The sequence below is a fragment of the Spermophilus citellus genome, assembly GCF_964194105.1.
Source record: "Spermophilus citellus genome assembly, chromosome: 6".
Taxonomy (NCBI): domain Eukaryota; kingdom Metazoa; phylum Chordata; class Mammalia; order Rodentia; family Sciuridae; genus Spermophilus; species Spermophilus citellus.
Window position 1 is genome coordinate 135,824,324 of NC_138187.1, and position 15,431 is coordinate 135,839,754.

A 15,431-nucleotide genomic window follows, 5' to 3' on the forward strand; every position below is an offset into this window, starting at 1 on the left:
CCCCAAAGTTCAGTCCTCAGTTTTCCTCACCTTCTCCTCCAACCCCTTTCTCTGCAGCTCCCACGCCACGCTGCAGTAAGGATGCCCCCTCCCCCGCCCCAACTTCCCGCCCCTTGGGTTCCACCTCCTGAGCGTCTTTCCCCTAGAAGCCCTCAACAACTTTCATCTCCTTCAGTGTAGTCCACCAATCATGTCTATTCTCCTCGGAAACCCCTTTCAGTAGGGTTCCAAATCCCCGCCCCTCCTACCCTGGTGTCCCTCAACTCCGCCCAACCGCCCCAGTGATTGACAGGCAGGCCGGGCGGAAATTGCGGCGCAGGCGCCGTGAGTCCGTAGAGCTCCCCTCTGGTCGGGTCGAGGAGTTCCCAGCAGACACCGCGCCGCGGCTGCGCAGTACAGGGGAGGCTTTTAATTCCATTGTGGAGAGGACGGCGTTATTTTTATTAACTGGAGGCGACGGCGGCTGCGGCGGCGGCGGGACCCGTAAGTGTTGCCGGTGGGTCCGGGAGGAAGTGGTCGAGACTCGGGGAAGAGTCACAGGGCCTTGCGTGCCGGTGCCGGAGGCGACGGGGCTGGGAATTAGTGCTGGGCGCGTTGCGGTCTGGGCGGCGGCGCGGCGGGGTCCTGAGCGCTGCGGTGGTCCCGGCCCGGGGCCCGGTTCCACCTCCTTTCCTCCCTCTTCCCTCTTCCCCCTCCTCTCCTCAGCCAGGCCACCTCCGGGGTATGAAAATCGGCAGCGGGTTCCTGAGTGGCGGCGGTGGTACGGGCAGTAGCGGTGGTAGCGGCTCCGGCGGCAGCGGCGGCGGCGGCGGCAGCAGCAGCAGCAGCAACAGCAGAAGAGCAGAGATGGAGCCCACCTTTCCCCAGGGTATGGTTATGTTCAACCACCGGCTTCCCCCGGTCACCAGCTTCACACGGCCGGCGGGGTCGGCCGCCCCTCCCCCGCAGTGCGTGTTATCCTCCTCTACCTCCGCAGCCCCGGCCGCTGAGCCCCCCCCTCCGCCAGCCCCGGACATGACTTTCAAGAAGGAGCCGGCGGCGTCAGCCGCGGCCTTCCCTTCGCAGAGGACCTCCTGGGGATTCTTGCAGTCTTTGGTTAGCATCAAGCAGGAGAAACCTGCGGATCCTGAGGAACAGCAGTCCCACCACCACCATCACCACCACCACTATGGGGGGCTGTTCGCTGGCGCTGAAGAGAGATCTCCAGGCCTAGGAGGAGGGGAAGGGGGGAGCCACGGCGTCATCCAGGACCTCAGTATTCTCCACCAGCATGTCCAGCAGCAACCAGCCCAGCACCACCGTGATGTATTACTGAGCAGCAGTAGCAGGACTGATGACCATGGCAACGAGGAGCCAAAGCAGGACACTAATGTCAAAAAGGCAAAGAGGCCAAAGCCAGAATCTCAGGGAATCAAAGCCAAGAGGAAGCCAAGTGCATCTTCCAAACCTTCTTTGGTTGGTGATGGAGAAGGTGCCATCCTCTCCCCAAGTCAGAAACCTCATATCTGTGATCACTGTAGTGCTGCTTTCCGAAGCTCCTATCACCTGCGGAGACATGTCCTCATTCATACAGGAGAAAGACCTTTTCAGTGCAGCCAGTGTAGTATGGGTTTCATTCAGAAATATCTACTGCAAAGACATGAGAAAATTCATAGTAGAGAGAAGCCCTTTGGATGTGATCAATGCAGCATGAAGTTTATTCAGAAGTACCATATGGAGAGACACAAGAGGACACATAGTGGAGAAAAGCCATATAAGTGTGACACTTGCCAACAGTATTTTTCAAGGACTGATAGATTGTTGAAGCACAGGCGCACATGTGGTGAAGCCATAGCGAAAGGAGCCGCTAGTGCAGAACCTGGGTCATCAAACCATAACAATATGGGTAATCTGGCTGTGTTGTCTCAGGGAAATACAAGTTCTTCAAGGAGAAAATCAAAATCAAAAAGCATAGCTATTGAAAATAAGGAACATAAAACTGGTAAAACAAATGAATCACAAATTTCAAATAATATAAACATGCAGAGTTATTCAGTAGAAATGCCTACTGTGTCTTCCAGTGGAGGCATAATTGGCACTGGTATAGATGAACTACAGAAAAGGGTGCCAAAATTGATCTTTAAGAAAGGAAGCAGAAAGAATACAGATAAAAGCTACCTTAATTTTGTGTCACCGTTACCAGACATAGTTGGACAGAAATCCTTGTCTGGGAAACCAAGTGGCTCACTTGGTATAGTATCAAATAATAGTGTGGAGACCATTAGTCTTCTCCAAAGTACAAGTGGTAAACAAGGTCAAATAAGTAGTAATTATGATGATGCCATGCAGTTTTCAAAGAAAAGAAGATATTTACCAACTGCCAGCAGCAACAGTGCCTTTTCTATAAATGTAGGACACATGGTCTCCCAACAGTCCGTCATTCAGTCTGCAGGTGTCAGTGTTTTGGACAGTGAGGCACCATTGTCACTTATTGACTCTTCAGCACTAAATGCTGAAATTAAGTCTTGTCATGACAAGTCTGGAATTCCTGATGAGGTTTTACAAAGTCTTTTGGATCAATACTCCAACAAATCAGAAAGCCAGAAAGAGGATCCTTTCAATATAACAGAACCACGAGTGGATTTACACACCTCAGGAGAACACTCAGAATTGGTTCAAGAAGAAAATTTGAGCCCAGGCACCCAACCACCTTCAATTGATAAAACACAAGTGTTGCAAGAATACTCCAAATACCTCCAACAGGCTTTTGAAAAATCTACTAACGCAGGTTTTACTCTTGGACATGGTTTCCAATTTGTCGGTTTGTCTTCACCTCTCCACAACCACACTTTATTTCCAGAAAAACAAATATACACTACATCTCCTTTGGAGTGTGGTTTCGGCCAATCTGTTACCTCAGTGTTGCCATCTTCATTGCCAAAGCCTCCTTTTGGGATGTTGTTTGGATCTCAACCAGGTCTTTATTTATCTGCTTTGGATGCTACACATCAGCAGCTGACACCTTCCCAGGAGCTGGATGATCTGATAGATTCTCAGAAAAATTTAGAGACTTCATCAGCCTTCCAGTCTTCATCTCAGAAATTGACTAGCCAGAAGGAACAACAGAAAAACTTAGAGTCCTCAACAAGTTTTCAGATTCCATCTCAGGAGTTAGCTAGCCAGATAGATCCTCAGAAAGACATAGAGCCTAGAACAACATACCAGATTGAGAACTTTGCACAAGCATTTGGTTCTCAGTTTAAGTCGGGCAGCAGGGTGCCAATGACCTTTATCACTAACTCTAATGGAGAAGTGGACCATAGAGTAAGGACTTCAGTGTCAGATTTCTCAGGGTATACAAATATGATGTCTGATGTAAGTGAGCCATGTAGTACAAGAGTAAAGACACCCACCAGCCAAAGTTACAGGTAAGGTCCCAGAAGTGACCAGGCTGGGGGTCTTCTAATGTAATTTTGTTTTATTTTGAGAACACTGCCATTGGAATGTTTCTACACGATCCTATTAAGAATAATGTAATGCCCTTTCAATGCAACTTTTCATATTTAGTTTATTTTGTTAGTGTGATTTTAGCTCTGTTTGTATTATGATTTTTAATCAAAATCAATAGATTAAAAATAGTTTGACATTCAAAGTGACAATGTTTAGCAATCAAATTTACATGTATAGATTGTCAGGGACTAGCCCAAAACTTTTAAATGCAAAAAAAAAAAAAAAAAAAAAAATCCCCAAAAAAGAAAAACAAAACAAAAAAAAAACCTAAAAAAACAAAAATCAAAAAACAAAAACTACAAAAAAACAAAACAAAAAAAAAACTTTGTTGCTAGGATTAAGGTTATTCTAATTGCTTTACTCTCAGGAAAGTGTAATAACGCATGGGAATTCTGTACGTTATCACCGTAATGGAATATCCAATTTACAAATAGTATGATATACATTTCATCATTTAAGTAAGGGATCGAAAACATTTCAAATTGCTCTTTCTGGGCTGGTATAATATACATTTCATCATTTAAGTAAGGGATCGAAAACATTTCAAATTGCTATCTCCATCTGGGCTGATTCAAAATTCTGAGATTGTTGGCTACCTATATTTTGTTGCAGCTTTTTAATGTACTCTGAACTTCCAAACCACATTTCATTCCAGCCTGGTAGAACAAATTTTCTTGGATCTTTGATCAAAGCCTGGAATGATAGCTTTAATAAAAGGAGAAGGAAAAAAAAAAGCATCCTCTAGTTATCCCAACTATAATAAGGCTGTAGTTCCATTAAGTGATTCTATTGACATCTAGTACAATGTTGAAGCCCAAGTGGTTGGTGGGTTCCAGTTTTAGAACCCAAGTTGGAATCACATAATTCATTGAAATTTGGGGTATGCATTATTTAATATACATGGCCTGAAAAAAATTCTTTTATTGTGTTGTTATTATATCACCTTCACTTATGTGTTTTGGTTTTTGTTAACCTATCCTCTTAAGAGTTCTGGGCCTGCTTTCTTCCCTCTTCTCCCTATCATTTTAGAATGATAAGTAATTGATTATGCATTTAAATACCTTATGGCATCCAAATACTAAACAGTAGATTAAACATCCTCAACCTCACTTTTTTTTTTTAAAGCAAACCCCAGATGGATATCTATGTATAATAAAACTGCATGGACTCAGAACTATAGATTTTAATAGGGTTGTGATTCCACCTGGTGACATAACTCCTGAGGGATAAGAGTGTGTATTTAATAATGACATCAGAACCTCTTTGTGAAATTGCAGCCTTTAATGTACATTTTTAAAGGAGGGTGTGTTAGTCAGTATTGTACAGGGGGTCTTGTAAAGTCATCAAAACTTGCTATGAACGCTAATTGCCATTTAAAGCTACTGATAGGCAGTGGCTCTGCTCTAAACCACTTTTTAGCAATTGTATTTTTTTCCTGATTATATTTTTTAATGTACTTTGATGTTTATGCTGATGAGCTTTTTATGTACTTTTGGTGATGTTTCAGTCTTATGTACTCTTCTGACGTCAGAAAAGTACCACTGGTTGTTTGCAGTCTTATTGTGTAATCAGCCTACCACAGGCTTCCATGTATAATAAAGTAATTAATATTTTGCAAGTGTAAAACACTTCTGTTATAAAAGCAGTGTTTGGAAAATAAGAAATTATTAAAAATGGTTACAAAATACTAGTTAATTTCCTTTCCCCATGTTCCTCCCTTTAGCTAATTTTTAGCAGCTACAGGGTCACCAACTTGTCATTGAAATATTTTTAGAAAATGTGTTTAATCCTCTTAAATACATTCAGTACTAAAAGTCTGTATTTCTTATTTCAGTAAGTGTGGTAAGTTCTGTTGGGTACAGAGTACAAGCTGTAATTAAAGGATGGAGAGAACCTTTACCACTGTATCTCTTAAGCTGTATGATTTTTCTCCAGTTTTTTTTTTTTGTCTGTTTTATACAGGTTTTGAATTTCTTTAACTTTTATTGTGTGTACTGAATACTGCATATGTATTATTCTGATTGTTTGCTCTAGTTTACTACCAATAAAAGTCCTGTTAATCACAAAATTGAAGAAAGGAGATATCACTTTAATCAGACACATTTTTCAGAGTTTTCTATGGACTACATTTCATAAAATAGTCACATTAATGGTATAACCTGCAATTTAGGAACTTGCATTTTTATTGTATTTAAAGAGTATTTTATGTTTCTAGGTTTATTTTATTTGAAAATGGGTTAAATATTTTGTTGGAGGTGCACAAAAATATGGACGAATAAAAGCCTAATATGTGAATTAGAACATGTTTTAATGAATTTGATTAGCCACCCTAAATATTACTCTTGAGAGATTACTGTTAGAGGCTTTATTTTTAAATCAATATTTTAAATCCAATACTTTTGGTTCAAGGTGCATCCTTTTTTGCCTCAGGTTATTTTAAAATGACAGGATAACATGTATAAATGGTCGTCAGCATTTTGGGTAAGAAAAAAGTAGTGTTAAGTCAAAATTAACTTACAAATTGAAAGTATAGGTATTAAGGAAGATGCAGAAAAGGTGCTTCTGGCTCAGTGGTAGAGTACTTGTCTAGCACGCATGAAGCTCTGGGTTTCAGTCCATAGCAGTGAAAGAAAAAAATAGGTGTTCCAAGGTAAATATGTTAACTTTTAAAGATGAACGAGAAGTTGGCTTAGACATCTGAGGTCATGAGGAAATTATGCTCTGATATTTTGTGGCCACAAATGTTGAGGTATTAGGAATAAAATATTGAAGAGTAGAATAGGTCTTGGATGTTTTGCTTCTTAAATATATGATAGTATTTTAGGGAAATGATTAATCATGTATATTAAGCGTAAGCATGTGTCCATATGATTAGGAAATAATATAGATTAATTCTCTGTTGGTATTATTTCCAGATTTAATTGTTTTCTTGAACTCATTGTTAAGCAGTCTTCACTGCTTTGAATAAAATTTTAATTTCATTGATTCTGCATTGAAATCAAATTCTTAATTTCCCTGTACAGATGATTTATTCCCCTCCTGAAGATTAGTCCTAACAAGTTAATTTTTTTTTTAACCCACCCCACTACCTTTTTTTCTTTTGTGGAATATCTGTGTCTGAATTTGCTCATTTTAAAATTAAAGATTTTTGCTTTTAACATGTTGGAAACAGTGCTTTGGATTTCTATTTTGCTACTATAAATTCAGAATGACTAACATAATTTGGCAATTGATGGTTAGTAATTTGTGAGGTGATTTAATAATGAGAACAAAAATGTGGAAAAGAAAATCTGTGCTTCAAGTTTTTAATTGCAAAGATAAATATTTCTGTACTTAGCTTTCTGTGTTAACAGTTACCATATAAGAGAGATAAAAGTTTTTTTTTCTGGTATCTGGTAGTTTGTAATCATTTGCCTTCATTTAGTATCCTTTAAACCTGAACTGGGTGGCAATTTGAGTGATATGGCCTTGTGAAGGCATATATTGTTAAACACAAGTTCCTCTTTAAAAAAAAGTTACTGTTTGAACTTCCAACTCCTGTTTTTAGAGTAAAACACCTGAAGATTCATTTTCTGAATGTAGTGATTTTCTTATTTTCTGTGATACATAATGATAGATTTCAGTTTTAAAATGTGATACAAAATTCCTTTGTAGTGCTATGATATGATCCATGCATCATGTTTCTTGAGGTTGTGTCAGTAATGTTCCACATATGTTTTTGTTATGGGATCTCTCCTGGTATTTAAGAAGAGAGATCGCTAGTGGTTTGCTAATTTATTTGTACTATCTATGAGATGATAAAAGAGTTCCTGATAAAAGATTTTTGAGGGAAATTGTGTTCTTATTATACTTTTATGTCCTTAATAATTTATTATATAAAATGAACATTAGCATGAAGAGAGCATCTTGGAATTCTGTAGATTTGCCCATGATCAAAAAATTATAAAGAAAAAAAAAACTGATCTGTAAGACTGTACTTAATTTTTAAAGAGATTATTATGATTATAAAGAGGACATACACTTAAAATTGTCTCTGCTTTCTTTGTATTTGTTTTGCTTTTTTAAAACAATACTGGCTATAACTGAGTGTGACTAATTTAAGTAGATTCTGTCTAAATTCTTAATGCATCTTTGGCCCATACAAGAAAATTCTTGACATTTTAGTCCTTACAAGACTCTGGGGATAGCTAATAGAATTGTCTCCCTAGGTCCATACATTATCAGGAATATATCTGCACATGAAAATTAACAAGTCAATCTACATGCTTAATGAGACTCTGAAAAAAATTTCTTATCTGTGGACCTCAGGTTAAGAATCTCTTTCTTAGAAGACTGCCTAAATACTGAAACGTATTTTAATTATACAGGTAATTAGAGAATCAATGCCTAAACTGAAAATCATCAAATATTCAGGTGACTTTTAACCCTTTCTGCATTCAGCTAATTAGCATTTGTAGACTACATTTAGATTACTTGCAGCCACATAGTTTTATGATGAGCTGATCAAATAGTGAACTGAATAGAATTTATAATTCTTTGCATACTTTCTCATCTGATAACTACCATATGGATTCTAAACTTAAGGTAATTCAGTATTTTCCATTAACAAAGAAATGTGTTAAATCTATAATAATTAACTACTGAAGTTCCTGTGCGCAGAAGTAGATTCCCAGATAAGTATTGGCAAAAATAACATCACACCCAATCCACACCATTTTACCTAGGAGTAGTAATAACTGAATTCTTTATATCATAAAGACTATACTTAATATAGCTGGAGTGTGACTATTGAGGTTGATGTATACTGTACAAGATAAGACTTGCAAACCCTGTTATGTTGAAATAGGTAACTCTTAGAAAATATAGCTAAATAACTGGAAATGTTTAATGATTTAAGCCTTACACTCTAAAAGGGAAAATTTATTCCCTGTGTTTGTAGAGAATGAAAGAATATTAGGTAGGGGTTGAATGTTAAGGAAGGTAAGGGATATCGTAAATGGATTCAAAGAAAGGAGTTTTGAAGGAAATGTAAAATTTACCCCAATCTTATTAGTAGTCTTGGAGAATTTGACTAAAAGGGTAAAGGAGATCTTTGGTTGAAAACTTGTTTTTATTTTGTCATTCTTTGAGTTCAGACTTATTTTGGTGCTTTAGTTTGTTATGAACTTTAGTACTATTGTGGAACAATTAATAAATAACTCTTAATAGACAACTGTGGTGAACTTCTGTTTACATTACCAATCTAGGAAAAAGATGAGTAATCTTCATGTTTATATATTAAATCTTTTCTTTAGTAGCTCATGAGATTACACAGCTTTCATTAATTGGTGAGAATTTTAACTCTTCTTTACCAACACAGTCAAAACTATTATTATATGTGATCAAATGAATATGTGCAGAATTTAGGAATTAAGACCAAAGCTCTGAATCTTCATCCCCCATTCACCAAAAAGAATTTACAAGTACAGTGTATAAAGGCACATTGTGTTATGACAGGAAAAGTGTGAGTAATTGTCAAAAGTTGGAAAGCCTTAATTATTTTTAAGTTTTGCCTTAATAAGTGTTTCTCAGTTTTAACTGGTGACTAGTTCATTTGTGTATTCCACTGCAGGTAAGAATCTTGTTTTAGAAGCATTATCCTGGAAAGTTTTAAATGAGAACTAAGTTTTCATCTTGAGTTTGGCATAAATGCAGTTTTTTAAGTCTGAAAGTAACATTTTCAGATTTGATTTTTAAGAGTGAATTGCAAAATTGACAAGATCAGCAGTATAACCATTTTGTTTGGTTGTGCATAAAAAAAACTAGGCTCTTCCTACAAGGAAGCCAAATGCAAACATTTGAGAGAGAGAGTTCCTTCTTTTGGGTGGATAATGAGAACTGTAAATGAGTATCATTGTGGGTCTCCATGAATAGACAACCTATGACCTTGATCAGTTTAGTGGTGGAGCTGCAAAGTTGAGACTTGCAGTTTCTTAGTGGCCCCAAACAAAAATGCTTAGTATAGGTTAGAAAACTGAGGTGAGACCTAAAGTTTTCATCTTACAAGTAACCACAGCAATAAAAACTTTAAAAATGTTTGCATTTAGTACCAAATATGAAAAATTTTTTTCTTTTTTCTTTTTTTTTAAACTTTTTTATTGGTTGCTCAAAACTTTACAACGATCTTGACATCATATATCATACATTTGATTCAAATGGGGTATGAATTCTTATTGTTACTATGTATACAAATTGCAGGGTCACATTGGTTATACTTCCACGTTTATACATACTGCCATACTAGTGTCTACATGAGACAATTGATCAAGGGGCTCTTCCGTCTATGGAGTGATCAACTTTGCTGCCTAGATACTCAGCCTTGTGGGGTATACACCTTCTATATGAGACAGTGCAATAAGTGCTTGTTTATAGTCCTTAAGAAAGAAAATGAAAGCAAAATAAGGTTCATAGAACCTCATAAATGCATTAAAATTTTTTAAAAATGGTCTTGTATTGCTTTCCACTTTTGTTCATAGTAGCCTTTCAAAGAACATCTTAGCATCATCTTACTATGTTAAAGATTATATTGTTTGCAAGGCAAATTATCTGGGAATTTTAATTTAGATATGGAGGACAGCTGCAGAAATCCCAAATGTTTAATTATTTTATGAACACCACTAAAATATTTTATACCCAGTCATATTTGGAATAGTTGACTATTTTTGAGTGTGTGTGTGAGCAAATTTATGTTGGTAATTTAATCTCTTAAAGGCTTGGTTTAAAAGTTTTACAAAGGTAATCCAAAACCATTACACTCTAGCTATTTAAATTGCCTCTTATTTTTAGTAAGCAAAAAATTAGGTCATGGCTACACTTAACATAGATCAGGATTTATCTGAAGAAATATAAAAATCTAATATTGGAAAGTGCATAAAAAACAAGCTATTAAAACTGTTAAGACAGATTTGTCTTTGAAAGGGAAGGAAGGACTATTGTGAAAGGACAGAGTAAAAGACCAAGGAGATGAATTTATTAATAGATATATTTATTGTGGACTTCTTAAAAGACCTTCAGGGCTGGGATTGTGGCTCAGCGGTAGAGCGCTCGCCTAGCATGCGCTGGGCCCTGGGTTCGATCCTCAGCACCACATAAAAATAAATGAATGGAATAAAGGTATTGTGTCCAATTACACCTAAAAAGATAATTATTAAAAAAAAAAAAAGACCTTCAAGTTTGAATTAGGTACATTTGCAAGACTGGTACTAATGGTAAACTGATAATGAATTCCTGTGAGTTACTGCTGCTGAATCATAGGAATGTATTTAAAGGCAAAATTACAGTGTGATGTGGGAAGATTTCTAGGGTAGCCTGGTAGAACATTACAATTTTTCATTTTGTTCACTGTGATTTTATTAAATCTCTAAGATTGAGATTTGAAAAGGAGAGGGAAGGATTGCTAATGAAAGTAATAGTATTTTAACATTGTTGGTATATTTGTCATATTAAGGAGAAAAGGTAGTGCTTAGGAGATGATAAAAAGAATGTCTTGCTTAATGGATTGTTTCTAACAAGAACATTTAAATTTGCTCTCTGAAACCTGAAATTTTGAATTAACTGTAATTCAGTATGGGTGATTATCATAATTTTAAAAACAAACAACTGATTTATAATACAAGGGAAAAGGTAATGTTTTTATTCTTAGCTAAGTATTAAGTAATAAAGAATTATAATGAAAATATTTTTGCTTTTAAATCCTTCATTTCATTTACATATGGAATTGAAATCTTATAAACCATGCAAGTAAAATTTATAGTATTTGTTATATAATCATGAAATAATTTCAGAGCTTCACATGACATTTAATGGTGGAAATTATTTTTCTGGTTTCCAAAGCAAAAATGAATAAACATATATCTTGTCATAAGAAATGATCACCCTGGATTACATTCAATTATTCACCCAACTGAATCAATACTCCATATGGAACTAAAATACAAAAATATTTTGAACATTCTGAAAGTACTGTTTGTTAAAAATGTTCAGTACTGAAATATCAGTTGGAAGTTGGGTAGCTGAATGTGAGAGCATAAATTCAAAATATATATAGAACTGCCTTTCATAAATCAGTTCGCAGTTTTGCTTATAAGCCATATAGATATAGTGTTTAGATGAACGAATTTATTCTTAATAACTTCCTCTCCTCATGTACTTGCTTTTTAATAATAGTTTCAGAACACAAATTACTAGGAGCTGAATATATATTTTTAAAAAAGAAGATATTTTCAGATGGAATACTACCAAGAGCAGATGGTGGGGACATTGCTAGGCAGTAAATAAGATTAATGCATGTAGAGCTATTAAGATTTTAAAGAGAAAAAGAAGAAGTTTATCCTATCAATAGGAAGCTAACCACGGCCTGAACCTGACTTGTTTTGAAAAACACTTATTTCTGATAAGTGTGCTTAGAAAATTGAACTTCAAAGAATAGATATGTATTTTTAATTCTTTGTTCATGTATGGAATAAATAATACCTGCTCTGTGTTCAAGAAAAGCCACTTTAAATCTTATAGGAAGCTTTCAAAGGTTGGGCAGCAACCATTTGTTTGGGTTTAAAGTGAAATGTAAGTCAAAAAACTTGATTTTGGAGGAAACAGTTTTTTCATTTGGTAAAATAATGCATTTTTAGAAATGTTTAAAGATGAAAATTAAATATTTTGAAGATATTAATAAGTAAATGGTTCCATTGTGGGCACACTGAATTATCTGTTAAAAATTGTCATTTTATGTGGCATTTATACACAATGGAGTATTACTCTGCATTAAAAAATGACAAAATCATAGAATTTGGAGGGAAATGGATGGCATTAGAGCAGATTATGCTAAGTGAAGCTAGCCAATCCTTAAAAAACAAATGCCAAATGACTGCTTTGATATAAGGGGAATAACCAAGGACAGGGTAGGGACGAAGAGTTTGAGAAGAAGATTAACATTAAACAGGGATGAGAGGTGGGAGGGAAAGGGAGTGAGAAGGGAAATCGCATGGAAATGGAAGGTGATCCTCAGGGTTTTACAAAATTACATATAAGAGGAAATGAGGGGTAAGAGAAGAATAATACAAGTGGAAGAAATGATTTATAGTAGAGGGGGTAGAGAGAGAAAAGGGGAGGGGAGGGGAGGGGAGGGGGGATAGTAGAGAATAGGATAGACAGCAGAATACATCAGACACTAGAATGGGAATATGTAAATCAATGGAAGTGTAACTGATGTGATACAGCAATCTGTATACGGGGAAAAAATAGGAGTTCATAACCCACTTGAATCTAACTGTGAAATATGATATATTAAGAACTATGTAATGTTTTGAATGACCAACAATAAAAAAAAATTGTCATTTTAGTGTAATTTGAATAGTGTGGACAATTAAGTTGTAAACTTCGTTTATATTTTAGAAATTATTATTCCTTTTTGCCATTCATTTTATGAAGCTATCAGATTAGCTGAAGCTTATTAATAGCTGGAGTTTACAAATGAACCTAAGGTCTTTTGCTTTGTTTGCGGTACTAGGGATTAAACTGGGTAGCTCTATCGCTGAGCTATATCCCTCGTCTTTTTTATTTTTTATTTTGAGGTAGGTCTTTACTAAGTTGCCCAGGCTGGCCTTAAACTTGTGATTCTCCTGCCTCAGCCCCCTGAGTCATTGGAATTACAGGCATGTTCCACCATGCCCAGCCTGTAAATAAGTTTTAATCATATTATCTTTTATAAATACAATGTCATTTTATTTTAAATTAGATATAGATAAAGACATTTTGGAAATTTTTGCTTTAGTTTCACTTTGCCATGTGATTTGAAATTGCCTTTTGTAGCCAGGCATGATAGCACATACCTGTAATCCCAGCAGCTCAGGAGACTGAGACAGGAGAATCACAAGTTCATAGCCAGCCTCAGCCACTTAGTGAGGCCGTAAACAATTTAGTGAAACCTTGCCTCAAAAAATAAATAAGTAGGGGCTGGGGATGTGACTCAAGCAGTAGTGCGCTCGCCTGGCACGCGTGCGGCCTGGGTTCAATCCTCAGCACCACATACAAACAAAGATGTTGTGTCCGCCGAAAACTAAAAAATAAATATTAAAAAACTTTCTCTCTCTCTCTCTCTCTCTTTCTCTCTCTCTCTCTCTCTCTCTCTCTTTAAAAAAAATAAGTAAGTAAACAAACAAGTAAATAAAATAAAAAATGGGCTGGGGATATGGGCCAGTGGTAAGCACCCTTGGGTTCCATCCCTGGTACCAAAATAATAGTAGTAATAATAACAACAAATAAAATTGCCTTTTGTAATAAAAACAAATTGAGCATTTTACTGTTAGCAGACTCTTGAAAACAAACAATTTATAAGTTGGTTGTGAATGATGTTCAGTGCTTCTCTTGACTTTGGTCTCAGTTATGTTATCCAAATTGAAACTGGGTAGACAGCTGCCTAATTTTGAACTTGGAATGTATTCTTCCCTTCATTTAGCTATTTTAATCTCATAATTTTCAGCAGTTCATAATCTACCAGCTACTAAATTTCGAGGTTGTGTAGGTAGGTGGCTTAGTAAGTAATGTTGGAACAGTATTGTGGAAAAGCTTTTGATGATCTATTGAAATCTGATATATTAGCCATTAGTATGCTTTATTACTCACATGGTAATCAAAAATTAAGCTAAACATTTTAATATTTCATTATTATTACTTCCAAACAATACCAAAATGTACATAGATGATCATTGTATTATGAAAAATATGCCAGGTAGTTTTGGTTGTTTAGTACTGCAATGCTCACGTTCTTCATTCTGTGAAGTTTTCTGTGTTGCTCATCAGCCTTAGAAGGTGAAAGGAGAACAAAACAAAAAGGGCATGTACTTTTTAAACGAGCAACTCATCAGTTTAGTACTTTGCAGCCCTGATTCCCTTCTTAGTGTGAAGGTGTTTAGTCTTACCCACGTGCACTCTGGCCCAGGGCGTGGCTAGGAAAGGCACACTTGTATGTCTGACATGCAGAGTCCCAGCCCCACCTCGGCATTAAATCCAACTGTATTCTAGTGCTCTTGAGAAGCACTGTCTTAGAACTCTGTTTCAGTATTTTTCCCCTTGGGTTTCCTTTCTCATATCCTTACCAAAATCCATCCAAATCCTATAGGTTCTTGATTCGAATTTCACTGATTTGGTTTTATAAATTTGATAAACTGAGCAGTGTGCCCACTATGTGCCACATATCATTCTAGGCAATAAAGGTGAAAATAGAACAAAACAAAGTACCCTTAAATGCCAGTAGCAGAGCTGGGCAAAAAACTGCATCTTATGCTGGGAAGAGGGGGAAGGGCTAAGTGCTAGGAAGAAAACTAAAGGGACCAGAAAGTGATAGTGAGATACATGCTCTTTTCAGTTAGGGAAGTCTTGAAAGGGTAACGTTGGAGCAAAGGCCCAAAGGAGGTAGGAAAGCAAATCTGGGAAAGAGATTTTAGGGAGCTAATAGCTAACAATATTATATTTAAGAAATCACTGATTATAAATACTTTTGTATGTCAGTCACATGTCACTTGCGTGCTATAGGTGGGAAGAACAGGCTCAGGGATGGAAGTGCTTTTGGGTATTACTGGTAGTAGGGGGCCCCTTGGTGATTCCAGATCTCTACTGTGCTTGCTTGCTTCATAGGTCTTTGCCTTAGGCAAAGATCCATGCAGAAATCTTTAGTTGGGCCTAACTTAAAATCTTGGTTCTGTTATTGAACAGAAATAAAAGTACTTCATCTTTCTGCACTTGAATTTCCTCAGCTTAAAAGTGATGCCTGTAGCACCCACTATTTAGGGCTAAGTAGCATAACAGTGTTCAAAGATGTTGCAGTTGGTAGAAAGTCCACCCATCCCAGGGAGTGCATGTGCACTTTAACAAGAGTCTTGTGGAGGTAAAGCCACCAAAAGAATGAC

General features: G+C 36.7%; 1 protein-coding gene across 2 annotated transcripts; it reads left to right on the forward strand.

The window, feature by feature from the left end:
• Positions 1 to 355: 355 nt before the first annotated feature.
• ZNF281 (zinc finger protein 281) lies at positions 356 to 7,519 on the forward strand. Of its 2 annotated transcripts, none has more exons than XM_081299941.1 (2): positions 356 to 483; positions 706 to 7,519. In XM_081299941.1, the coding sequence occupies exon 2, from the start codon at positions 724 to 726 to the stop codon at positions 3,409 to 3,411; it is 2,688 nt and encodes an 895-aa protein (XP_081156067.1). In that variant the 5' UTR covers positions 356 to 483; positions 706 to 723; the 3' UTR covers positions 3,412 to 7,519. The 2 variants fall into 2 exon arrangements, with proteins under 2 accessions (XP_081156067.1, XP_081156068.1); XM_081299942.1 differs by having other exon boundaries at positions 366 to 483; positions 710 to 7,519.
• Positions 7,520 to 15,431: the final 7,912 nt, after the last annotated feature.